The following is a 27,686-nucleotide window of genomic DNA, read 5'->3' as shown; positions in this document are numbered from 1 at the left end:
TCTGGGTATGATTGCCATACATGAAATCATTTGGAAAGTTGGTGGTGGAGTGGTTTGGATCTCAGTGTTTTCGCATCGGGGTAAGTCTTGCGAGGCAGCCGATTCGCAGCATCGGAGAATTGAATTGGGGTGCCCATGGGCAGCGTAGCAGATGGGTGGCGTAGCATCGTTGGATCAGTCTCCTCTCCTGATCCCTTCTCCCCATCGAGCGAGGCTCCGCATCGGGAGATCTGCCTCGCAAGCTTTACCCTGTCGTGCACTGATAGACCTTTGGACTCTTGATTGTACCAATGCTGTATATCGGATTGAATTTTTAATGTGCTTTTATATTACATATCCTTTGTGTATTTGTTTAGTGAGCGATGCTGAAAGCGGATTATATATAGGCAAACTACAGTTCGGCTGGAATAACCTCACGGGTATCTTCATTAAAAGATTTTCCCAAAGTATCGAAACTAATCCATCTGTGATATTGAATTTAAAACTTAAGGATATGTAATAGATATTTTACATCTTACTTCATTTTGCTTATGAACCTTTATTGACCAGGATTGAACAGGTCAGTTGTATTATGTTGGTGATTGACATTTTCCAAACCAATGTGTTTTTGTACCAGCAAACCAGATTCACCACGTGGGTTCACCATATCTGAAATATTGGCATCATTTTGCTTATTTGAAATATTGGAATATATTTCCATATTTGAAATATCCACTTAATTTGCATACTTAAAATGTTGGAATATATTTGCATATTTGAAATATTGGAATGTGTTTGAATATTTAAAATACCCATACAAATGTGCATATTTTAAATAGCGGAATATATTTGCATATTCAAAATATCAATATATTTACATATTCAAAATATTGGCATACACCTACATATTTGAATTACTGGGATCATTTTGCATAATAGAAATATTGGAACTCATTTGCATCTTGTAATGTGCACACCATTGAATATTTGGAATATTGGGATCATTTTGCATATTTGAAATATTGGAATAAATTTGCATATTTATAGAATTGGAATAAATGTGCGGACATTACTGAAACTAAAGCTTTTGATCAAAGCACACCTCAACTCTGGTTGATAAAGTTTGATGACCATCATGGTGAGAGACTAAAGGTGATGTATTGGTCTTGTGTACCTGCCGATTCCTCCAATAATGTCCAACGATGAGTCTACGACCCTTGTCCTTTCTCCTTTTATGTTGCACACCGAGTGTCCTTTTGTTTTGTTGCTGCAAATCGAATCTGCCTCTGCTGTTGCTAGATTATTTTCTTTCACTCTCACTTTTGCCTTGCTGCTGCCCCGCATACGCTTGATTTCGCACTCGACAGCCCCCAATAAGCTTGCAGCCCACTCGAGAACTCTGTGTCGTGCCTGGCATTCCGAAGCTCGGAACAAGACCTCCGAGCCCTGCACAGGCAGAGCATGGCACTGCCCAGTAAGTCCAACGTGTGCCAGCGAGGCAATGGTAGTGGGGGGGCAGGGAGGGTGGTAACGTGACCTCGGCTAGTGGGGAACCCTAGCGAACAATAACCATCTACTGGGGTTCATTTGCAGCTGGTAATCCCTCGAGAACAGTAGATTAAGGGGTGATCTGACTCAGGTGTTTATTCTCTCATTAAGGAGGCGATCTATAATCATAAGAACATAAGAATTCGGAGCAGGAGTCGGCCATACAGCCCCTCGAACCTGCTCCGCCATTCAATAAGATCATAGCTGATCCGATCATGGACTCAGCTCCACTTCCCTGCCCGCTCCCCATAACCCCTTATCCCCTTATCGTTTAAGAAACTGTATATTTCTGTCTTAAATATATTCAATGACCCAGCTTCCACAGCTCTCTGAGGCAGCGAATTCCACAGATTTACAACCCTCTGAGAGAAGAAATTCCTCCTCATCTCAGTTTTAAATGGACGGCCCCTTATTCTAAGATCATGCCCCCTAGTTCTAGTCTCCCCCATCACTGGAAACATCCTCTCTGCATCCACCTTGTCAAACCCCCTCATAATCTTAAATGTTTCGATAAGATCACCTCTCTTTCTTCTGAATTCCAATGAGTAGAGGCCCAACCTACTCAACCTTTCCTCATAAGTCAACCCCCACATCCCTGGGATCAACCGAGTGAACCTTCTCTGAACTGCCTCCAAAGCAAGTATATCCTTTCGTAAATATGGAAACTGTAAGTATCAAAGTATGTAAGATGATTAAAGGAGTTGACGGGGTCGATCGAGAGAAACTATTCCCTCTGGTGGGGGGAGTCCAGAACAAGGGGGGTGTCACCTTAAAATTAGAGCCAGGCCGTTCCGGGGTGATGTCAGGGAGCACTTCTTCACACAAAGTGTGCTGGGAATCTGGAACTCTCCCCCAAAACGCTGCTGGGGCTGCGGGGGCGGGGGGCAATTGAAAATTTCAAAACGGAGATTGATAGATTGTTGTTGGGTAAGGGTATTAAGGGTTACAGAACCAAGGTGGGTCAATGGAGTTAACGTACAGATCAGCCATTATCTCATTGATAGCAGGTCAGGCTCGAGGGGTTGAATGGCCTCCTGTTCCTACGGGAACCATACCTCTCTCTTATAAAGAGACTTTATCGCGATATTGGGTGGGTTTTGATCCGTCCCATTCTTGGACAAACGAGGATACCCTGCTCTGAGACTCTGAGGGCTTCCCTTACTGAACTCGTTGGGCGAGAAACCCACGGGATTGGGCGGAACGCTAGTTTTACAGGCTGCCCACTGAAGCCAATGGAGCCCAATGTTGGGCGGGGCGTAAAACAGGATTTGCATCCAATCCCATGGGGCTTACTCCCGCCCCCCAACCCGGCAAGCTTTCAACTGCAGAATGACCCCGCCTCCCCCCCATCCCCCCTCCCTCCACGTCTCCCTCCACACCCACCTTCCACTTCTCCACACACCTCTGCACACCCCCCCACCCCACCCTCCACACACACTCCCCCACCCTCCACATACCCCACCCCACCTTCCACACACCCCCCACCCCATGCTCCACACACCTCCACACACCCCACCCCACCCTCCACACACCCCCCACCCCACGCTTCACACACTCCCCCACCCTCCACACCACCCCCACCCCTCCACACACCCCCCACCCCACCCTCCACACACCTCCACACACCCCCCACCCCACGCTCCACACACCCCCCACCCCACGCTCCACACCCCTCCACACACAACCACCCCATCCTCCACACACCTCCACACACCCCCCACCCCACCCTCCACACACCCCCCACCCCACGCTCCACACACTCCCCCACCCTCCACACCCCACCCTCCACACACCCCCCACCCCATGCTCCACACACCCCCCACCCCACGCTCCACACACCTCCACACCACCCCCACCCTCTCCACACACCCCCCACCCCCCCCTCCACACGCCTCCACAACCCCTCCATCCCCCGCCCGCTCCACCCCCGAAGTTCGAAACGCACCAACAGCTGACACGATGACATTGGCTTTAAGACCAGGAGATCTGGTATTGCGTTGACCCAACAGTAAGTTTCTCCGCACACTTGTGGCCAGAAAGGCGGGGGGGGGTCAGGGGCTGGACCACAACTCCTTGCTTCATTCCTCTTCACAAGGTGGCCGGGGGGGGGGGGGTGTGGACACATGCTCTGGGAGATACTGCGGCAAATAAAACGGCATCTGCGCATCAACGTTGGTAATCGTGAGCCAATCACAATCCTGCTGTCTTTGTGCTGATTCCGAGCAAATGTATTTAAACATGGGAGTTCGCCGAGGATCCTTACTTTGGCGTTTTAAAGGTTCACGGTTCCATGTCCCATTAGGATAAAGTCGTGCCATCACCAGTATGCACAGATTATTTTTTTTCTGCCCCTAAGGGTTTACCTAAATATTAAACCAAGTTATGATGTATTTTGACCTACTCCAGTAAGGCTCCCTCATTCTGCGGCGATTTTGGCCATCTTGTGCTTGAGACTGAGGAGATTGTGGGCGGGAAATGGAGCGTTAGTTCCTCCTGCCCAGTTTGCCCCGATCTCAGAACTTGCCTGATGTTCCAGGGGAGTGGCGTTGGGGGGTTTGGGGGAAGTGGGGGAGATCCTGGCAGGTGGGTAGACCTCCTCTTGGAAGCCAATGGGAGCCCCGTGCACACATGTGAGGTCCAGAGGACGCCGGCACGATTTCCCCGCCCTGCTGCTTGACTAACACCATCTGCTGCTCCTGCCCACAGACCAAGAGACAACCTGCATTTCTATAGCGCCTTTCACAACCTCAGGATGCCCCAAGGTGCTTCACAGACACTCGAGCACTAGCGAGTGCTGCACTGTCAGAGGTGCCATCTTTCGGATAAGATGTTCAACCACGGCCCCGTCTGCTCCCTCGGGTGGACGTGAAAGATCCCATGGCCAATATTTAGGAGAAAAGCAAAGGAGTTTCCCCGGTGTCCTGGCTAATATTTACAGTAGCATATTGGCAATGTCGCGGGATTAATGATCCAAAGACCCGAGTTCAAATCCCACCATGGCAGCTGGGGAATTTAAATTCAATTAATTAAATAAATCTGGAATAGTATCAGTAATGGTGACCATGAAACTACCAGATTGTTGTAAAGACCCGAACTGGTTCACCAATGTCCTTCAGGGAAAGAAATCTGCCGCCCTTACCCGGTCTGGCCGATAGGTGACTCCAGACCCACAGCAATGTGGTTGACTCTTAACTGCCCTCTGAAATGGCCCAGCGAGACACTCAAGGGCAATTAAGGATGGGCAATAAATGCTGGCCTTGCCAGTGACACCCACATCCCATGAATGAATAAAAGAAACACAACAAAAAACAGATTATCTGGGTCATTATCACATTGCTGTTTGTGGGAGCTTGCTGTGCGCAAAATTGGCTGCTGTGTTTCCTACATTACAACAGTGACTGCACTCCAAAAGTACTTCATTGGCTGTAAAGCGCTTTGGGACGTCCTGAGGTCATGAAAGGCGCTGTAGAAATGGAAGTTATTACACTCCGAGCAATGTGCAGTTTTCAGAGGAACAATGCATGAGGAGACTTCTCCCTTCCAGCGAGGCATTGACCGAACAGTCCCACATCCTGCACAAGGTCTCTCGGCCAACTGCTGCAGCTAACATAGCACCGCCCGCGACATCTTTGCCTTGAGCTGCTTCTCGACTGACACAGGGGAATATCAGCCAGACCAGCCAATCTGCAGTCTGTGTTGAAGCAAACCTTTTGTCTCACTTTGGCTGTGGACATTCAGCGGGCAACAAGATCAGGCCCTGGGCATCACCCAGGTGGCAGGATTCTCCCCAGGTGCAGGGTTTGACCGTACCCAAGTTGCACGATGCCTTCATGAGTTGCAAAGACGACCACTTGGTGAAATGTTGCAACTGGCACCGTTTGTTGAGAGTTTTCAGCCGAAGTTCTCTGCTACTGAGTGACTCCTCCACAGCTGCTTCTGAAATCCTTGGCACCGAAATTCAGAGACCTGTTAACGCCCGTTTACGGCGGCCACTCCTAAAAATCGAATGGCCGCCGCTCTGGGGTCAACAGGATGACCCGTCCCTAAATTCAGGTGGGGGATTTTTCGGCCTGGAGCCCATCCCACCCGAGTAGTTGCACCGCCAATTTAAAACAATAAAAACATACTTAGCTCCCGACATTCAGCTCCATCCTTCGATCCCCCGCTGCGCGGTGCCCCCAACAAGTTTTTTGTCGATGCACCATCTCCACACTGACTTGCCGATCAGCCGGCAAAATACTGCCCCCGGGTTGTGCCATTGGGCAGTCCCTCACCCCCTCTTGGGTGCCAGGCCGCTGGCCCGGCCGAAACCCTCCCTGGTGGCCCAGTGGCCAAAGATAAAAAAATGATTGAATCCCTCCCCTTTAACGGAGGGGAGAGAGCGTGGTGACGCACACGCGCTGTGATGTCACCACGTTGATTGACAGCGGCGGACAACCCCACCAACCCATTTTCAGCCACTCAGTCTGGCTTTGAGTCTAAGGTCCGCCCCCACCATGATCCATTTCCTGTAGAAAAAATGTCAAAGTCCTGAAAATGGATCTAATCACCGTACCAGGAGTTCCGGCGGTGAATACCATCCCAAAACTCATAGGCGCGCTAGTTTACTAGTGCACCTGACTTTCGACCCCCTTGGGTCTCCCCCCGTCCCCCCCCCCGTCCCCATCGCCTCCAGACATCTTCCCACAGCTTCAGCCAGATGCTTTCCTGCTTTTGGCCACAAAGTCAAAGAGAGAGGCCTCTACAAGCCCCTAAAATCTGGCAGCAATTCCTGATCTTCCCAGTTCCTAAACGGCAAGCTATCTTTGGGGAGTGGGGTTCCTGCTGCCAGACCGCCCCACTCCGTCAAGTTCAGGTGACCCAGGAAATGGCAGAGGTCCCTCACCGACTCCTCCTCCTGCCCACCTCAAGCCAGGGGACTGAAACCAAACCCCAAACCCTTGTCGCGGGCCACAAAGTAGAGCTGGTGGGGGAGGGAGGGGGGGGAAGAAATCCTACTGCGTACTGCGACTTGCAAACCACAACCACAAAGAGCTTTTTATAGGAATGCAGTTTTAATTTCTTTCTCTCTGAATCTGTTTTTCCAACTACACGCTTTCTGTCTCTGCTCTCAGTTGAGATCTCAGGTTCCTATGGACAACTGCCGCGAGTGTTCTGGTTTTAATTCCTGCCATCGGTTTTCCCTTCCAGGCAGCCCGGGATTGTCCCATCGCAACCTGACGACAGGCAGCATGAACGACATCTCGGACAAGCCAGACAAGGACCAGGTGTGTGTTCTTGGCCAACAAAGGTAGAGTGAGCAATTGGAAGACAAAAGGAGGAATGTCTTCACTCAGAGGGTGGTGAACCTGTGGAATTCTCTACCACAGAAGGCTGTGGAGGCCAAGTCACTGAATATATTTAAGAGAGAGATAGATAGATTTCTAGACACAAACAGCATCAAGGGGTATGGGGAAAAAGCAGGAATATGGCGTTGAGATAGAGGATCAGCCATGATCATATTGAATGGCGGTGCAGGCTCGAAGGGGCCGAATGGCCTATTGACTTATATTGTTCCTATGTTCTATGTTTCTATGTACGCTGGCCTTTATTACAAGGTGGTTGGAGTACAAGAGTAAGGAGGTCCTGCTCCAACTGTACAGGGTATTGGTAAGGCCACACCTGGAACAGTTTTGGTCTCCTTATTTAAGGAAGGATATACTTGCTTGGAGGCAGTTCAGAGAAGGTTCACCAGGTTGACTCCTGAGATGAAGGGGTTGTCGTATGAAGAGAGGTTGAGTAGGTTGGGCCTGTATTCATTGGAGTTTAGAAGAATGAGAGGTGTTCTTATTGAAACGTATAAGATTCTGAGGGGGCTTGACAGGGTAAATGCAGAGAGGATGTTTCCCCTCGTGGGAGAATCTAGAACTAGGGGGCATAGTTTCAGAATAAGGGGTCACCCATTTAAAAGGAAGATGAGGAGGAATTTCTTCTCTCAGAGGGTCGTGAATCTTTGGAATTCTCTGCCCCAGAGAGCTATGGAGGCTGGGTCATTTGAATATATTTACGGTGGAGATAAACAAAATTTTACTTGATAAGGGAGTCAAGGGTTATGGGGAGCGGGCGGGGAAGTGGTGTTGAGTCAATGATCAGATCAGCCACGATCTTATTGAATGGCAGAGCAGGCTCGAGGGGCCGAATGGCCGACTCCTGCTCCTATTTCTTATGTTCTTATGTACATTTGGAGTACTGTGCATAGTTTTAGTCTCTGTGCCTACTTGCTTTAGAGGCAACAAAGGTTCACTGTATTGATTTCTGGGATGCGAGGGCTGTTCTATGAGGAGAGATTGAGTAGAATGGGCCTATACTCTAGAGTTTAGAAGAATGAGAGGTGATCTCATTGAAACATATAAAATTCTTAGAGGGCTTGACAGGGTAGAGATTAAGTGGCTGTTTCCCCTGGCTAGGGAGTCTAGAACCAGGGGTCACAGTCTCAGGATAAGGGGTTGGCCATTTAGGACTGAAATGAGGAGGAATTTCTTCACTCAAAGGGTGGTGAATCTTTGGAATTCTCTGCCCCAGAGGGCTGTGGAGGCTCAGTCGTTGAGATCGATAGATTTTTGGACTCTCGGGGAATCGAGGGATATGGGGATCGGGCGGGAAAGTGGAGTTGAGGTCGATGATCAGCCATGATCTCATTGAATGGCGGAGCAGGCTCGAGGGGCCGAATGGCCGACTCCTGCTCCTAATTCTTATGTTTTTCAGTGCTGACTTTGATCGGATCAGTACATGTCGCGGATGCTTGAAGGACTCCTCGTGTCCTGTTGTCAAGTAGGATGGAAGAGGGGTGGGGGGGGGCCATGAAGATGGATTGACACGGTATTAGGAAGATTTCACTAGGGCATAGCCTTAAGGAACAACCAAGAAAAGCCAACCTTGGCCAGCGTGACAGCTTCACATTTCAGTCACTTGCCCCCTTGGTTTGGTTGGTTCGTTGTCAGAGAGTTGTGGGTTCAAGTCCCACTCTAGCTCATAATCTATACTGACACTCTGGTATAGTACTGAGGGAGTGGTTATTGTTGGAGTTGGTGCAGTGTTGTACATGTTAAAAATTAGCCATAAATGATAGAGCGAAAATTATATTGCTGTGATATTTTTGCTGAATTTTTTTTTTTTAAACTGTTTTAATTGTGGTGCTGATCAGGCCTGTGATGTGATCTGTGTATGTGAGGAATTTGAGGAGAGAATTGGAGTGTGGGAGCTTGAGGCATCCATCTTGAAATTGAAAAAAATCAAAATCCACTTAATTTAGCAGTTTTATTACATGCAATTACCGTCCAATGTTTCTTTATTATTTGTTTCAAATTTAAAATTCTCATCCTTGATTTCATATCCCTCCATGGCCCTCGCCCCTGCCTATCTCTGGAACCTCCTTCAGCCCTACAAACCCCCCGAGATCTCTGCGCTCCTCCAATTCTGGCCTCTTGCGCATCCCCCGATGTTCATCGCTCCACCATCGGCAGCCGAGCCTTCGGCCTAGACCTTAAACTCTGGAATTCCCGCTCTGACTCTCTCTCCTCCTTTAAGACTCTCCTTCAAACCTCCCTCTTTGACCAATGTTTTGGTCACCGGCGCTAATTTCTCTTTATGTGGCTCGGTGCCAGATTTTGTCTGAGAACACTGCTGTGAAGCTTGGGATGCTTTCCTGCGTTAGAGGTTTATATAAATGCAAGTTGTTGGTCTTAAAATAGGGATCCCTGCTGAAGGGTTAATTGACATGGTGTTTGAAATTACACTGTGATTTGCAGGATCTGGACCTGGCTCCCTCTTACTTTATTGCCAACTCACTTCCTTTAAAAAACAACTTGTTAAACAGAAGCACGAGTAACATTCTGCCAAGCAAGACAAAAGAAAGTCATAGAATTACATGGAATTTCCAGCACAGAAACAGGCCATTCGACCCAATCAGTCCTTGCCGGCATTTATTCCTTAATCGAGCCTCCTCTCATCCTTCCTCATCTCTCCCTATCAACATAACCCTCTATTCCTTTCTCCATCATGTGTTTATCCAGCTTAAATGCATCGATACTATTCGCCTCAACCCCTCCCTGTGGCAGCGAGTTCCACATTCTCACCCCTCTCTGGGTAAAGAAGTTTCTCCTGAATTTCCCGTTGGATTTATTGGTGACTAGGTCGACGAGGTCTGGGCGAAGGAGCGGCGAGAGTTTGTAGAGGGATGTGACCAGGGCCCAGGAGAGGTGCGAGTTTGGGTCCCAGGAGAGGCGTGGGCCCAGGGGCAGCACGGGCCCAGCCCACACTGTGCGATATGTGCGCACACTGGGTCCGTGCAGCAGAGCTGGTCTCCAGTCGTCCTGGTTAACCCTTGTCACTGGACCAAGACCTCGCTCTGTCAAGCCCCGTGTGGTGGCTGGTGTACAACGGTCACCCCACGTTAAAAAAATCCACCCACAGGTATCTTCCACCCTTTAGGATGTAGTTCGGGATCTGGAATACTAGGTCCTTCATTGAAACACCTGTGAACTCATCTGTTTTCGCCGTGAAAGCAAATCATCCTCATTTCGAGGGACCGCCTACAATGATGGTGAAACGCATCGATACTATTCACCTCAACCCTTCCCTGTGGCAGCGAGTTCCACATTCTCACCCCTCTCTGGGGAAAGATGTTTCTTCTGAATTCCCCATTGGATTGCTTGGTGACTATCTGATATTGATGGCCCTGAGTTTTGCTCTTCCCCACAAGTGTGAAGAATCAGTGTGAAAGACGGGACAGGCTGAACGATCGCATGTGTCTGAATTTCAGGGTGTGGGGGCGGAGTTTGCTGTTCAGGGGGACATTATTGGGGTCCGTGCATGGGTCCAATTTTGCTGGTGAGCCCAGCTCATGGTCGTGTGTGACGGGGAAACCTGGTCAGCCAGCTCGCGATTTCAGATCTCCAGAGATTGTCAGCCCCGTTAACACCACCCGATCCGCTTGCTGAGGGGCCCGGGATTGGTCCCTTCTAAACGAAGACCGGCGAACCTCATTGGCCGACTGGTGCGTCTAATCCCCCAATTCCCCAGCCCTGGATCCACGGCGCGAGGAGTTGGTGCGGAAACGAGAGACAGAGAGAGAGAGAGAGCCGTCACTAACACAGCCCCACCGATTGGCACGGTGGTTTCAGAGCTTTAACTGTTCAGGAGCAGTTACGCATCTCATAGAATCACAGAAATTTACAGCACGGAAGGAGGCCATTCGGCCCATCGTGTCCACGCCGGCCGACAAAGAGCTACCCAGCCTAATCCCACTTTCCAGCTCTGGGTCCGTAGCCCTGTAGGTTACGACACTTCAGGTGCACATCCAGGTACTTTTTAAATGTGGTGAGGGTTTCTGCCTCTACCACCCTTTCAGGCAGTGAGTTCCAGACCCCCATCACCCTCTGGGTGAAGACATTTCCCCTCAAATCCCCTCTAAACCTTCTACCAATTACTTTAAATCTATGCTCCCTGGTTGTTGACCCCACTGTTAAGGGAAATAGGTCCTTCCTATCCACTCTATCCAGGCCCCTCCTAATTTTATACACCTCAGTAGGGTCTCCCCATAGCCTCCTCTGTTCCAGATCTGCGTGTGACATTGCGTGCTTGTAAATATTTAAACAATTTATGGGGCTTTAATAGGATCAGGTGCGAGGGCGCACAAACTGAATGAACGTCAACCTTAAAAAAAGTGCCCTGGGACTTGCAGTATTGAAACTAAATTGAAAAGTGGGATGCCTGTATTACATAGACCGTACGGCACAGAAACAGGCCACTCTGCCCAACTGGTCCGTACTGCTGTCTGTGTTCCACGCGAGCCTCCTCCCACCCTACTTCATCCATAGTGCCCAGAACTTTCAATTGGAATGACCGTCAAGATAGTGTTGGGACACGTGGGTTGGGCCTCCAGTCTGACCTGGTAGTGACCTTGTATTTTGCATTTTCCACTTGCTGGCAAGTATAGGCTGTTTTCAAACTCGTTCCCGCTGACAATGGGAAGCCACAGCTTGGACACGAATGGGGTTGGTATCGGACCTGACCCAGCCCCCCCCGCGAGTTTCCATTTGGGATGCTCGTGTTGCCGTGGCCCAAGGCAGATTCAGTCAGACGCTGGTCTGCACACTCTTGGTTTGCTGAGCAACTCTCACGTTGCAAATAACTCATCATCGTCACCATCGTAGGCATTCCCTTGGGGTCAAGGATGACTTGCTTCCACACTAACAATGAGTTCTCAGGTGACTGAAGAGCACATTTTAAACGGTGGAAGATGCCTGTGCATGAGCTCTTTTAACGTGGGGTGGCCGTTGCACACCAGCCACCACACGGGGTAGACAGAGCCAGGTCTTGGTCCAGTGGCAAGGGTTAACCAGGACGACTGGAGACCAGCTCTGCTGCATGTGCCAATGTATACAGACAAACTCAGACATACCTGGAAATAACTGGAGTCCCATCAGCAGCAGGAGAAGGACCCAGCCATGTCTCCTGGTCTTGGCTGACCTGTCCTCCCTTCTCAACCCCGCCCCGCTCCCCCCTTCCTCTCCACACCCCCCCACCCTGCCCTGCTCCCCCCACCCCGTCCCACGAACCCCACCCCGTCCCACTCCCCCCCCACCCCATCGCACATCCCTGCTCCCCCCCCCACCCCGTCCCACAACCGCTACCCCGCCCTGTCACATCCTCCATCCCATTCCGCCCCCCATAACCCCCACCCTGCTGCTCACTGTGACCTCTTGCTGTGCGCCTTTCCAGGTTAGAACTCTGTGAAGTCTAACAGAACGCAGAAAGTATTTGTCGGGTTTTATGAGCCGATTTATCAAAAGTCCTCTTCTAGAATGGATAGGAAGGACCTATTTCCCTTGGCAGAGGGCTCAACAACCAGGGGGCATTGATTTAAAGTAATTGGGGGGGGTGGATTTGAGGGGAAATTCTTTCACCCAGAGGGTGGTGGGGATCTGGAACTCACTGCCTGAAAGGGTGGTAGAGGCAGAAACCCTCACCACATTTAAAAAGTACCTGGATGTGCACCTGAAGTGCCGTAACCTACAGGGCTACGGACCGAGAGCTGGAAAGTGGGATTAGGCTGGATACCTCTTGGTCAGCCGGTGCGGACACGATGGGCCGAATGGCCTCCTTCCGTGCTGTAAATTTCTATGACTCCATGATACTGTGGTAGTGTTTCCATGTAAAGTAACACTTACCGAGTAGGTGTCTCCTTTATTGCCCTGTGATAAGTGGACGTTGCTTTCCTCGGGCCAGAATGAAGATTTGTGTCTTCACAAACCTGTGAAAATCTCTGGCCATTTTTAGTTGCCGAAAAGAATTAGAGGCTGCCGGAATTGGGTGAAAGAAGTCTGGAGATTTATGTCAGGCGGAGCAGTGGGCTGCCACAGTGTCTTGGCTCGGTTGTCTTGGAGATAGGTATACGGGAGGGATAGAATGTTCTCTCAGGACCCGTAAAACCGGGTGATGGGTATCTGTCCCACTGAGCCCTCTGGGGTTCTGGTCCAGGATTGAGTGGGCAAAAGAGAAGTCAGTGGTGAGAAAAAGGATGGACATAAATCCTGGCTTTATTGGGTGATGGGCCAATCCGTCTTGCTATTCACAGAGGGACCTTCCCTGAAACTGTTCCACAACTTGTCACTCCAACAATGCATCACTGAGCAACTAAATGAATATGTTTTTGTAAAGCCTTTTAACTGGTGTCTTCCCACAGTACTTAGAAACTCAACAACATTTCAGATGGAATAGGAACTAAAGCAACACAGGAAGAGAAATCTTAAGTTGATAGTCTCCTCTCTAACTTCCTTTTAATGTTGCATGAATGTCTGCCATTCGCAGATGCCCCCCTGTATCGTAAGAAACACTTGCGTTTCTATAGCGCCGTTCACGACCACTGGATGTCCCAAAGCGCTTTACAGCCAATGAAGTACTTTATTGAAGTGTAGTCACTGTTGTAATGTGGGAAACGCGTCAGCCAATTTGCGCACAGCAAGCTCCCACAAATAGCAATGTGATAATGACCAGATACTCTGTTTTTTTGTGATTTTGGTTGAAGGATAAATATTGGGCAAGACACCAGGGATAACGCCCCTGCTTTTCTTCGAAATAGTGCCATGGGATCTTTTACATCCACCGGAGAGAGCAGACGGGGCCTCGGTTTAATGTCTCATCTCAAAGACGGCACCTCCAACAGTGCAGCGCTCCCTCAGTACTGCCCCTCCGACAGTGTGGCACTCCCTCAGTACTGCCCTTCCGACAGTGCGGCACCCCCTCAGTATTGCCCCTCCGACAGTGCAATGCTCCCTCAGTATTGATCCTCCGACAGTGCGGCACTCCCTCAGTACTGCCCTTCCGACAGTGCGGCACTCCCTCAGTACTGCCCCTCCGACAGTACAACGCTCCCTCGGTATTGACCCTCCGACAGTGCGGCGCTCCCTCAGTACTGACCCTCCGACAGTGCGGCGCTCCCTCGGTACTGCCCCTCCGACAGTGCGGTGCTCCCTCAGTACTGCCCCTCCGACAGTGCAACGCTCCCTCAGTACTGCCGCTCCGACAGTGCGGTGCTCCCTCAGTACTGCCCCTCCGACAGTACAACGCTCCCTCGGTACTGCCCCTCCGACAGTGCGGCGCTCCCTCGGTACTGCCCCTCCGACAGTGCGGCGCTCCCTCGGTACTGCCCCTCCGACAGTGCGGTGCTCCCTCAGTACTGCCCCTCCGACAGTGCAACGCTCCCTCGGTACTGCCCCTCCGACAGTGCGGCGCTCCCTCAGTACTGCCCCTCCGACAGTGCAACGCTCCCTCAGTACTGCCCCTCCGACAGTGCGGCGCTCCCTCAGTACTGCCCCTCCGACAGTGCACCGCTCCCTCAGTACTGCCCCTCCGACAGTGCGGCGCTCCCTCAGTACTGACCCTCCGACAGTGCGGTGCTCCCTCAGTACTGCCCCTCCGACAGTGCAGCGCTCCCTCAGTACTGCCCCTCCGACAGTGCGGCGCTCCCTCAGTACTGCCCCTCCGACAGTGCGGCACTCCCTCAGTACTGCCCCTCCGACAGTGCGGTGCTCCCTCAGTACTGCCCCTCCGACAGTGCAACGCTCGCTCAGTACTGCCCCTCCGACAATGCGGTACTCCCTCAGTACTGCCCCCCGACAGTGCGGTACTCCCTCAGTACTGCCCCTCCGACAGTGCAACGCTCCCTCAGTACTGCCCCTCCGACAGTGCGGTACTCCCTCAGTACTGCCCCTCCGACAGTGCGGCACTCCCTCAGTACTGCCCCTCCGACAGTGCGGTGCTCCCTCAGTATTGATCCTCCGACAGTGCGGCACTCCCTCAGTACTGCCCTTCCGACAGTGCGGCACTCCCTCAGTACTGCCCCTCCGACAGTACAACGCTCCCTCGGTATTGACCCTCTGACAGTGCGGCGCTCCCTCAGTACTGACCCTCCGACAGTGCGGCGCTCCCTCGGTACTGCCCCTCCGACAGTGCGGTGCTCCCTCAGTACTGCCCCTCCGACAGTGCAACGCTCCCTCAGTACTGCCGCTCCGACAGTGCGGTGCTCCCTCAGTACTGCCCCTCCGACAGTACAACGCTCCCTCGGTACTGCCCCTCCGACAGTGCGGCGCTCCCTCGGTACTGCCCCTCCGACAGTGCGGCGCTCCCTCAGTACTGCCCCTCCGACAGTGCAACGCTCCCTCAGTACTGCCCCTCCGACAGTGCGGCGCTCCCTCAGTACTGCCCCTCCGACAGTGCACCGCTCCCTCAGTACTGCCCCTCCGACAGTGCGGCGCTCCCTCAGTACTGACCCTCCGACAGTGCGGTGCTCCCTCAGTACTGCCCCTCCGACAGTGCAGCGCTCCCTCAGTACTGCCCCTCCGACAGTGCGGCGCTCCCTCAGTACTGCCCCTCCGACAGTGCGGCACTCCCTCAGTACTGCCCCTCCGACAGTGCGGTGCTCCCTCAGTACTGCCCCTCCGACAGTGCAACGCTCGCTCAGTACTGCCCCTCCGACAATGCGGTACTCCCTCAGTACTGCCCCCCGACAGTGCGGTACTCCCTCAGTACTGCCCCTCCGACAGTGCAACGCTCCCTCAGTACTGCCCCTCCGACAGTGCGGTACTCCCTCAGTACTGCCCCTCCGACAGTGCGGCACTCCCTCAGTACTGCCCCTCCGACAGTGCGGTGCTCCCTCAGTACTGCCCCTCCGACAGTGCAACGCTCCCTCAGTACTGCCCCTCCGACAGTGCGGTACTCCCTCAGTACTGCCCCCCGACAGTGCGGTACTCCCTCAGTACTGCCCCCCGACAGTGCGGTACTCCCTCAGTACTGCCCCCCGACAGTGCGGTACTCCCTCAGTACTGAGAGAGTGCTGCACTGTCGGAGATGCCGCTCTTCAGAGGAGACGTTAAACTGAGGCCCCATCTGCTCTCTCTCTCAGGTGCATATCAGGAATTTTGGTACGGAGGGCACACTTGATTGGCAATATGCATGATTTTCACTCATTTAAAACCAAATGCCATTAAAATGTACTGGTCACACAAAGCGTGCTGATGACTTTGGCACCAGAATTACTGATATGTGCTCCTGTCATGCAAAAAACCTGCATCATGAGCACCAGATAGAATTATTTCGTTGAAATGCTTGGTGTTGGAGTGAAGATTAAAATCACACAGAAATTACAGCTCAGAAACAGACCATTGGGCCCCACCGCTCCGTGCCGGGGTTTATGCTCCACACCAGCCCCCTCCCACCCCTCTCCATCTCACCCCATCCACAGATCCTTCTATTCCTTACTCCCCGATGTGTTCATCCAGCTTCCCCTTAAATACATCGATACTATTCGCCTCAACCCCTCCCTGTGGCAGCGAGTTCCACATTCTCACCCCTCTCTGGGTCAAGAAGTTTCTCCTGAATTACCACCATTGTGTAATGAGAGAGGATTAATTCACAGTCTCGTTGTGTGAGGCCCCTTGGGGAAGAGTGACCATAATATGGTGGAATTCTGCATTAGGATGGAGAATGAAACAGTTAATTCAGAGACCATGGTTCAGAACTTAAAGAAGGGTAACTTTGAAGGTATAAGGCGTGAATTGGCTAGGATAGATTGGCGAATGATACTTAAGGGGTTGACAGTGGATGGGCAATGGCAGACATTTAGAGCATGGATGAACTACAACAATTGTACATCACTGTCTGGCGTAAAAATAAAAAAGGGAAGGTGGCTCAGCCGTGGCTATCAAGGGAAATCAGGGATAGTATTAAAGCCAAGGAAGTGGCATACAAATTGGCCAGAAATAGCAGCGAACCTGGGGACTGGGAGAAATTTAGAACTCAGCAGAGGAGGACAAAGGGTTTGATTAGAGCAGGGAAAATAGAGTACGAGAGGAAGCTTGCAGGGAACATTAAAACGGACTGCAAAAGCTTCTATAGATATGTAAAGAGAAAAAGGTTAGTAAAGACAAACGTAGGTCCCCTGCAGTCAGAATCAGGGGAAGTCATAACGGGGAACAAAGAAATGGCAGACCAATTGAACAAGTACTTTGGTTCGGTATTCACTAAGGAGGACACAAACAACCTTCCGGATATAAAAGGGGTCAGAGGGTCTAGTAAGGAGGAGGAACTGAGGGAAATCTTTATTAGTTGGGAAATTGTGTTGGGGAAATTGATGGGATTGAAGACTGATAAATCCCCAGGGCCTGATGGTCTGCATCCCAGAGTACTTAAGGAGGTGGCCTTGGAAATAGCGGATGCATTGACAGTCATTTTCCAACATTCCACAGACTCTGGATCAGTTCCTATGGAATGGAGGATAGCCAATGTAACCCCACTTTTTAAAAAAGGAGGGAGAGAGAAAACAGGGAATTATAGACCGGTCAGCCTGACATCGGTAGTGAGTAAAATAATGGAATCAATTATTAAGGATGTCATAGCAGCGCATTTGGAAAGAGGTGACATGATAGGTCCAAGTCAGCATGGATTTGTGAAAGAGAAATCATGCTTGACAAATCTTCTGGAATATTTTGAGGATGTTTCCAGTAGAGTAGACTAGGGGGAACCAGTTGATGTGGTGTATTTGGACTTTCAGAAGACTTTCGACAAGGTCCCACACAAGAGATTAATGTGCAAAGTTAAAGCACATGGGATTGGGGGTAGTGTGCTGACGTGGATTGAGAACTGGTTGGCAGGCAGGAAGCAAAGAGTAGGAGTAAATGGGTACTTTTTAGAATGGCAGGCAGTGACTACTGGGGTACCGCAAGGTTCTGTGCTGGGACCCCAGCTGTTTACATTGTGCATTAAGGATTTAGACGAGGGGATTAAATGTAGTATCTCCAAATTTGCGCATGACACTAAGTTGGGTGGCGGTGTGAGCTGCGAGGAGGATACTATGAGGCTGCAGAGTGACTTGAATACGTTAGGTGAGTGGGCAAATGCATGGCAGATGAAGTATAATGTGGATAAATGTGAGGTTATCCAGTTTGGTGGTAAAAAGAGAGAGACAGACTATTATCTGAATGGTGACAGATTAGGAAAAGGGGAGGTGCAACGAGACCTGGGTGTCATGGTACATCAGTCATTAAAGGTTGGCATGCAGGTACAGCAGGTGTTAAGAAAGCAAATGGCATGTTGGCCTTCATAGTGAGTGGATTTGAGTACAGGGGCAGGGAGGTGTTACTACAGTTGTACAGGGCCTTGGTGAGGCCACATCTGGAGTATTGTGTACAGTTTTGGTCTCCTAACTTGAGGAAGGACATTCTTGCTATTGAGGGAGTGCAGCGAAGGTTCACCAGACTGATTCCCGGGATGGCGGGACTGACATATCAAGAAAGACTGGATCAACTGGGCTTGTATTCACTGGAGTTCAGAAGAATGAGAGGGGATCTCATAGAAACGTTTAAAATTCTGACGGGTTTGGACAGGTTAGATGCAGGAAGAATATTTTCAATCTTGGGGAATTCCAGAACCAGGGGTCCCTGTCTAAGGATAAGGGGTAAGCCATTTAGGACCGAGATGAGGAGAAACTTCTTCACCCAGAGAGTGGTGAACCTGTGGAATTCTCTACCACAGAAAGTTGTTGAGGCCAATTCACTAAATATATTCAAAAAGGAGTTAGATGTAGTCCTTACGACTAGGGGGATCAAGGGGTATGGTGAGAAAGCAGGAATGGGGTTCTGAAGTTGCATGTTACGCCATGAACTCATTGAATGACGGAGCAGGCTCGAAGGGCCGAATGGCCTACTCATAAGAACATAAGAACATAAGAATTAGCAACAGGAGTAGGCCATCTAGCCCCTCGAGTCTGCTCCATCATTCAAAAAGATCATGGCTGATCTGGCCGCGGACTCAGCTCCACTTACCCGCCCGCTCCCCGTAACCCTTAATTCCCTTATTGGTTAAAAATCTATCTATCTGTGATTTGAATACATTCAATGAGCTAGCCTCAACTGCTTTCTTGGGCAGAGAATTCCACAAATTCACAACCCTCTGGGAGAAGAAATATTTGCTCAACTCGGTTTTGAATTGGCTCCCCCGTATTTTGAGGCTGTGCCCCCTAGTTCTAGTCTCCCCGACCAGTGGAAACAACCTCTCTGCCTCTATCTTGTCTATCCCTTTCATTATTTTAAATATTTCTATAAGATCACCCCTCATCCTTCTGAACTCCAACGAGTAAAGACCCAGTCTACTCAATCTATCATCATAAGGTAACCCCCTCATTTCCAGAATCAGCCTAGTGAATCGTCTCTGTACCCCCTCCAAAGCTAGTATATCCTTCCTTAAGTAAGGTGACCAAAACTGCACGCAGTACTCCAGGTGCGGCCTCACCAATACCCTGTACAGTTGCAGCAGGACCTCCCTGCTTTTGTACTCCATCCCTCTCGCAATGAAGGCCAACATTCCATTCGCCTTCCTGATTACCTGCTGCACCTGCAAACAAACTTTTTGGGATTCATGCACAAGGACCCCCAGGTCCCTCTGCACCGCAGCATGTTGTAATTTCTCCCCATTCAAATAATATTCCCTTTTACTGTTTTTTTTCCCAAGGTGGATGACCTCACATTTTCCGACATTGTATTCCATCTGCCAAACCTTAGCCCATTCGCATAACCTATCTAAATCTCTTTGCAGCCTCTCTGTGTCCTCTACACAACCCGCTTTCCCACTAATCTTTGTGTCATCTGCAAATTTTGTTACACTACACTCTGTCCCCTCTTCCAGGTCATCTATGTATATTGTAAACAGTTGTGGTCCCAGCACCGATCCCTGTGGCACACCACTAACCATCGATTTCCAACCCGAAAAGGACCCATTTATCCCGACTCTCTGCTTTCTGTTAGCCAGCCAATTCTCTATCCATGCTAATACATTTCCCCTGACTCCGCGTACCTTTATCTTCTGCAGTAACCTTTTGTGTGGCACCTTATCGAATGCCTTTTGGAAATCTAAATACACCACATCCATCGGTACACCTCTATCCACCATGCTCGTTATATCCTCAAAGAATTCCAATAAATTAGTTAACCGTGATTTCCCTTTCATGAATCCATGTTGCGTCTGCTTGATTGCACTATTCCTATCTAGTTGTCCCGCTATTTCTTCCTTACTGATAGCTTCAAGCATTTTCCCGACTACAGATTTTAAACTAACCGGCCTATAGTTACCTGCCTTTTGTCTGCCCCCTTTTTTAAACAGAGGCGTTACATTATCTGCTTTCTAATCCGCTGGTACCTCCCCAGAGTCCAGAGAATTTTGGTAGATTATAACGAATGCATCTGCTATAACTTTCGCCATCTCTTTTAATACCCTGGGATGCATTTCATCAGGACCAGGGGACTTGTCTACCTTGAGTCCCATTAGCCTGTCCAGCACTACCTCCCTAGTGATAGTGATTGTCTCAAGGTCCTCCCTTCCCACATTCCCGTGACCAGCAATTTTTGGCATGATTTTTGTGTCTTCCACTGTGAAGACCGAAGCAAAATAATTGTTTACGATCTCAGCCATTTCCACATTTCCCATTATTAAATCCCCCTTCTCATCTTCTAAGGGACCAACATTTACTTTAGTCACTCTTTTCCGTTTTATATATCGGTAAAAGCTTTTACTATCTGTTTTTATGTCTTGCGCAAGTTTACTTTCGTAATCTATCTTTCCTTTCTTTATTGCTTTCTTAGTCATTCTTTGCTGTCGTTTAAAATTTTCCCAATCTTCTCGTTTGCCACTAACCTTGGCCACCTTATACGCATTGGTTTTTAATTTGATACTCTCCTTTATTTCCTTGGTTATCCATGGCTGGTTATCCCTTCTCTTACCGCCCTTCTTTTTCACTGGAATATATTTTTGTTGAGCACTATGAAAGAGCTCCTTAAAAGTCCTCCACTGTTCCTCAATTGTGCGACTTTTAGTCTGTGTTCCCAGTCTACTTTAGCTAACTCTGCCCTCATCCCACTGAAGTCCCCTTTGTTTAAGCATAGTACGCTCGTTTGAGACACTACTTCCTCACCCTCAATCTGTATTACAAATTCAACCATACTGTGATCACTCATTCCGAGAGGATCTTTTACTAGGAGATCGTTTATTATTCCTGTCTCATTACACACGACCAGATCTAAGATAGCTTGCTCCCTTGTAGGTTCTGTAACATACTGTTCTAAGAAACAATCCCATATGCATTCTATGAATTCCTCCTCAAGGCTACCCCGTGCGATTTGATTTGACCAATCGATATGTAGGTTAAAATCCCCCATGATTACTGCACCTATTTTCTATGTTTCTATTCACCCACCATCATTGACTTACGTTGGGTCCCGGCCCGGCAACGCCGCGATTTAAAAATTCTCATCCATGTCTTCGAAACTTATCCATATCTCTGCAACCTCCTCCAGCCCTACACCCTCCCTATCTCTGTAACCTCCTCCAGCCCCTACACCCTCCCTATCTCTGTAACCTCCTCCAGCCCCTACACCCCTCCCTATCTCTGTAACCTCCTCCAGCCCCTACACCCCTCCCTATCTCTGTAATCTCCTGCAGTCCCTACACCCCTCCCTATCTCTGTAACCTCCTCCAGCCCCTACACCCCTCCCTATCTCTGTAACCTCCTCCAGCCCCTACACCCCTCCTTATCTCTGTAACCCCCTCCAGCCCCTACACCCCTCCCTATCTCTGTAATCTCCTCCAGTCCCTACACCCCTCCCTATCTCTGTAACCTCCTCCAGCCCCTACACCCCTCCCTATCTCTGTAACCTCCTCCAGCCCCTACACCCCTCCCTATCTCTGCAACCTCCTCCAGCCCCTACACCCCTCCCTATCTCTGCAACCTCCTCCAGCCCCTACACCCCTCCCTATCTCTGCAACCTCCTCCAGCCCCTACACCCCTCCCTATCTCTGCAACCTCCTCCAGCCCTACACCCCTCCCTATCTCTGCAACCTCCTCCAGCCCTACACCCCTCCCTATCTCTGCAACCTCCTCCAGCCCCTACACCCCTCCCTATCTCTGTAACTTCCTCCAGCCCCTACACCTCTCCCTATCTCTGTAACCTCCTCAAGCCCCTACACCTCTCCCTATCTCTGTAACCTCCTCCAGCCCCTACATCCCTCCCTATCTCTGTAACCTCCTCCACCCCACACCCCCTCGAGATCTCTGTGCTCCTCTAATTCTGGCCTCTTGGGCATCCCCAATTTTCATTGGTCCACCATTGGTGTCTGGACTTTAAACTTTGGAACTCCCTCCCTAAACCTCCCCGCCTCTCTACCTCTCTTTCCTCCTTTAAGACGCTCCTTCAAACCTACCTCTTTGGCCAAGCTTTTGGTTGCGTGCTAATATCTCCATGTGTGGCTCGGTGTCAAATGTTGTCTGATAATCGTTCCTGTGAAGCATCCTGGGACGTTTTTAACTATGTTAAAGGCGCTATATAAATGCAATTTCTTGTTATTGAATTGTTATTGGTGACTATCTTGTATTGATGGCTCCCTAGTTTTGGACATTGAAAGATCTGCTCTGCTACATGATAGTATGGAGCCCCCGTGTCCTGGCCGGGGGGAGGTGGCGGGGGGGGAAGTGGTGCGTGCTCGGGCCGGAGTTACTTGCAGGAATTAACCGTTGGCTCTCTTGCACCAGCTCAAGAACAAGTTCATGAAGAAACTCCCTCGCGATGCTGAGGCCTCCAATGTGCTGGTGGGTGAAGTGGATTTCCTGGACTCCCCGTTTATTGCCTTCGTGCGCCTACAGCACGCTGTGATGCTGGGGGCTCTGACTGAGGTTCCCGTGCCGACCAGGTGAGTGGTAAATCTCGGCAAAGCCGGCTCAGCAAATCTCTTCCGTCGTCAGCCGTGGCTCAGTGGGCGGTGTACCAGATTGTCACATGGTTTGGTATGACCATGCGCGGTTCACTCAGGCCCAGTAAAGCAGGCACATGGACTAGTAATTCATCGTCTTACATCGGGCGATATTAGGACAGGGCTTGGTCAAAGAGGAAGGTTTTAAGGAGCGTCTTAAAGGAGGAGAGAGGGGTAGCGAGGCGGAGAGGTTTATGGAGGGAGTTCCAGAGCTTGGGGCCCAGGCAACAGAAGGCACGGCCACCAATGGTGGAGTGATTATAATCAGGGATACTCAGGAGGGCAGAATTAGAGGAGTGCAGACATCTCGGGGGGTTGTGGGGCTGGAGGAGATTACAGAGATAGGGAGGGGCGAGGCCATGGAGGGCACTGAAGACAAGGATGAGAATTTTGAAATCGGGGCACTGCTTAACTGGGAGCCGAAGTAGGTCAGCGAGCACAGGGGGTGATGGGTGAGCGGGACTCGGTGCGAGTTAGGACACGGGTCAGCGAGCACAGGGGGTGATGGGTGAGCGGGACTGGGTGCAAGTTAGGACATGAGGCAGTGAGCACAGGGAGTGATGGGTGAGCGGGACTCGGTGCGAGTTAGGACACAGGGCAGTGAGCACAGGTGGTGATGGGTGAGCGGGACTGGGTGCGAGTTAGGACACGGGGCAGCGAGCACAGGGGGTGATGGGTGAGCGGGACTGGGTGCGAGTTAGGACACGGGGCAGCGAGCACAGGGGGTGATGGGTGAGCGGGACTGGGTGCAAGTTAGGACACGGGGCAGCAAGCACAGGGGGTGATAGGTGAGCGGGACTCGGTGCGAGTTAGGACACGGGGCACAGGTGGTGATGGGTGAGCAGGACTCGGTGCGAGTTAGGACACAGGGCAGGGGTGAAGTATGGAGACACTTTGATTCTGTATAATTGACTTGCTTTATTGTGCTTTATCTAGATTTCTATTTGTTCTGCTTGGGCCCAAAGGAAAGGCTAAATCCTACCATGAAATCGGGAGAGCAATTGCCACTCTCATGTCTGATGAGGTGAGTAACTCAGAACCCATCATGTGCTTTTGATGCCAACACACATTTCATTGGATCTACTTGCCTTAGAGGAGGTGCAACGAAGGTTCACCAGACTGATTCCTGGGATGGGGGGATTGAGTAGAATGGGGCTGTAATCTCTGGAGTTTAGAAGAATGAGAGGCGATTTCATTGAAAAATGTAAATTTCTTTACAGTGGTTGCAGGGAGGATATTTCCCCAGCCTGGAGAGTCTGGAACCAGGGGTCACAGTCTCAGGATAAGGGGTTGGACATTTAAGACTGAGATGGGGAGAAATTTCTTCACTCAGAGGGTTGTGAACCTTTGACATTCTCTGTCCCAGAGGGGTGTGGAGGCTCAGTCGTTGAGTATATTCAAGACTGAGATCAATAGACTTTTGGACTCTCGGGGAATCAAAGGATATGGGGATCGGGCGGGAAAGTGGAGTTGAGGTCAATGATCAGCCATGATCTTATTGAATGGCGGAGCAGGCTCGAGGGGCCAAATGGACAACTCCTGCTCCTATTTTTTATGTTCTTATCATGGCTGCTATAATAAAGAGAGAACTTACATTTCATATAGCACCTTTCATATCCTCAGGCCATCTCAATGCTTCACACATCTTGAAATACTTGTTGAACTTTGGTGGCATTAGCCTGTCAAATTTCTGCTTTCATCGCCTGCTAATTCTCACCGGCTAATTCTCTTGAGCTTTGAAATACGCTTCTCGATTTTAAGACATTTGCCTGCCGGTTGATGTATGGAATAGGTCTCGCAAACAGCGGTGATATTTTTGTAACTACGAAACAAAAGTGTTCAAAGAAAACGCTAAAAAAATACACCGTTTAAAAAAAATGCCCCAATGATTCTTTCCCTCCTGGGATTTTGTTCGCTGCAGTGTCCGGGAGATCAACCTTTTAGCCCCTGGGGTCTCCAGGCTGATCGTGGGGGGGGGTTAGCAACCCTAACCTTGCGTGATCTCGGGGTTCTCTGGAGCACTTTGCAGCCAAGGAAGTACTTTGGAAGTGTAGCGGCTTTTTTGTGCACAGCGCCAACTCAACTCAGTGCAAACTAAGGAAGATTTCTCTTATGTTTTTGGGCAGGAAATGCAAAGACGCACTCAGCACTGAGCTGCAGAACCTTCCTTGACTAACGTTTGACTAGTTTACACGGCATTTGGGCCCTGAAATTCTGCGAGGGTTATGCTGGAGTTGCCACACGCATTCATAAGAAACATAAGAATTGGGAGCAGGAGTCGGCCATTCGGCCCCTCGAGCCTGCTCCGCCATTCAATAAGATCACGGCTGATCTTTGACCTCAACTCCACTTTCCCACCCAATCCCCAGATCCCTCGATTCCCCTAGAGTGCAAAAATCTATCGATCTCAGCCTTGAACATACTCAACGACTGAGCCTCCACAGCCCTCTGGGGCAGAGAATTCCAAAGATTCACCACCCTCTGAGTGAAGAAATTCCTCCTCATCTCAGTCCTAAATGGCCGACCCTTTATCCTGAGATAGACTCCCCAGCCTGGGGGAGACATCCGCCCTGCATCTACCCTGTCAAGCCCTGTAAGAACAGTGCCCCTTTCAACTAAGAACTAACTCTTCCAACAATCGACGGAGTTTTTTGGCCTGGTTCCCTTGCCAGATGGCAGAGACACTACAAGTGTATAAAGTGGATGTGGGCTTTACGAAATAACTGTTCCCCAACTTCCCCCCCCCCCCAACTCCCCACCCCCCACTTGACCCCCTCCTCCTCCAACCCCCAGTTTTGAGTGCAATTGAAAAAACTTGAGTCGAAATTCCGTTTCTAACGCATGCGTTACTGCCGGAGACGAGCGGCTAATGGGTGGCTAAGTGGGGATATTCGGTGGGCCTCCTGAGCTCCCCCCATCGTGGGTGTCCGAGGGTGAGTGTGCATCACCATTTTTAGCGCCGCTCCCTCATCTTTGGGCGGCAAAACCGAATTTTGCACCGTTAGGGGCGGTACCTACCACCCTGCGTTAAAATCCATGCTCAGCCTCTCACAAACGCCAAGACCGAATTGCCATCCCTATTAATGTCCAGTTGGATAGTCCTTGGGATGGATTCTCCCTGGATGGCGAGCTGTAATGACTCCCTCTGGTCAAACCCAGCACAGTCTCACTTGTTCACTGCGACTGTCACTGACTGTTACAGCCTCGTCCCATTCCGCACGCCTGCTCTTGTTTCTCTTCTGGTTTCCAGAGCATCAGAGAGCTCGCCCTCTGTCGCCGAACTTCTGCACTTCCCCCAGATTACCATCACGGTAACTTCGGAATTTGACATTTTAACGCAGATCGACTGCCCTGCGGATACTTGAGATTAGCAGCAATGTGATTGATAATCTATCTGTGGTATAGTGGGAATGTTAGTCAGCAAGGATAGTCCACATGGTGTAAAGAGTGGGGGGGGGCGTTTGCGTCAGTATAATTGGCACATTGTTCTTCATTCACCATCTCACTCACTAGTGCCCTTTGTTCTCGTGTGTTGGTTCAGTGCCGACAACGTGACAGGCAGCCCTATCCCCTCCTCTTTGTGGTGCGTGCCCTTCTCATTAGACAGTCCCTCGGAGTCGAGGGACTTATGTCGTTATAATTGACCTGATGGAGGACATTAAGATTATGAAAGGAGTTCGACAGGCTAGAAGTGGAGAAGATGTTTCCCCCTGTGGGGGAGACCAGAACTAGGGGCCATCAATATCAGACAGTCACCGATAAACCCAATTGGGGAATTCAAGAGAAACTTCTTTACCCAGAGAGCGGTGAGAATGTGGAACTCGCTGCCACAGGGAGGGGTTGAGGCGAATAGTATCGATGCATTTAAGGGGAAGCTGGATAAACACATGAGGGAGAAAGGAATAGAAGGATATGGGGATGGAGTGAGATGGAGAGGGGTGGGAGGGGGCTGGTGTGGAGCATAAACCCCGGCACGGAGCGGTGGGACATAAACCCCGGCACGGAGCGGTGGGACATAAACCCCGGCACGGAGCGGTGGGACATAAACCCCGGCACGGAACGGTGGGGCCCAGTGGCCTGTTTCTGGGCTGCACATTCTGTGTAATAAAATCTTCAGTCTAACACCAAGCACTTCAACTGGTCAGTAAAATGACTATTTTCCCATACCTTCCATGCCCAGTAATAAATTATTATTGCATTTAATAGATATATAGGGACTGAAAATTCGGTTGGAGGCTTCTCTGGGCGTTAAAGATGGCAGAGCGGTAAATTTTGCACCGGAAAATGGTTTGTGAAGGCAGGCAAAATATTCGATTACTATATCCTGAGAGTGAGCGGAACGCTAAGGGAGGCGTTCCACGCGTCTCTCAGGGCGGGGTGCTAGGCCGTTGCTAAAGAGCTGACCTCAGAGTGGCCTGAGAGAGGTGGGGGGGGGAAAAACTGGCACAAAAAACATTCCCGATAAAGTACTCCCACCCCCCCCCCCCCTGCCCCGCCCCCACCCCCCACCCCAAATAAAGGTGAATTGCAAAACAAATTCAAAGAAATATCACTCACACTTACCTTTCTCAATCATTCCTTCCCTTAGCGCACTGGGACAGCTCTGTGCACCAGGCTTTCTCCGGCGGTCTCACTAGGGGGCGCTATGGGTGCCACTCCAACCAAATGGGACATTGCTGTCGATACCGGGGGTGCCTCACACCGGTGCTGAGCAGAGCGAATACCGGCGCTCGTGACTCCAAGCCCTTTAGCGCCCTTTCCAGGGGCATTGTGCGAACGAATGTCTCCCCCACAGAACTTCACATAAAAACATAAGAAATAGGAGC

General features: G+C 50.4%; 1 protein-coding gene across 5 annotated transcripts in view; it reads left to right on the top strand.

Annotated features, from left to right (window-relative positions):
* Nucleotides 1-27,686, top strand: part of LOC139250615 (electrogenic sodium bicarbonate cotransporter 1-like) — a 245,188-nt gene that overhangs the window by 88,521 nt on the left and 128,981 nt on the right. For all 5 annotated transcript variants that reach the window (XM_070873017.1, XM_070873015.1, XM_070873016.1 and 2 more), the window contains exons 7-9: nt 6,718-6,794; nt 22,643-22,800; nt 23,797-23,884. In XM_070873017.1, the coding sequence (XP_070729118.1) occupies nt 6,718-6,794; nt 22,643-22,800; nt 23,797-23,884 (323 nt within the window). The remainder of the gene's footprint in view (nt 1-6,717; nt 6,795-22,642; nt 22,801-23,796; nt 23,885-27,686) is intronic.

Source organism: Pristiophorus japonicus, chromosome 2 (genome assembly GCF_044704955.1).
Source record: "Pristiophorus japonicus isolate sPriJap1 chromosome 2, sPriJap1.hap1, whole genome shotgun sequence".
NCBI classification, from domain to species: domain Eukaryota; kingdom Metazoa; phylum Chordata; class Chondrichthyes; family Pristiophoridae; genus Pristiophorus; species Pristiophorus japonicus.
This window is presented reverse-complemented; position numbering and strand designations above follow the sequence as displayed.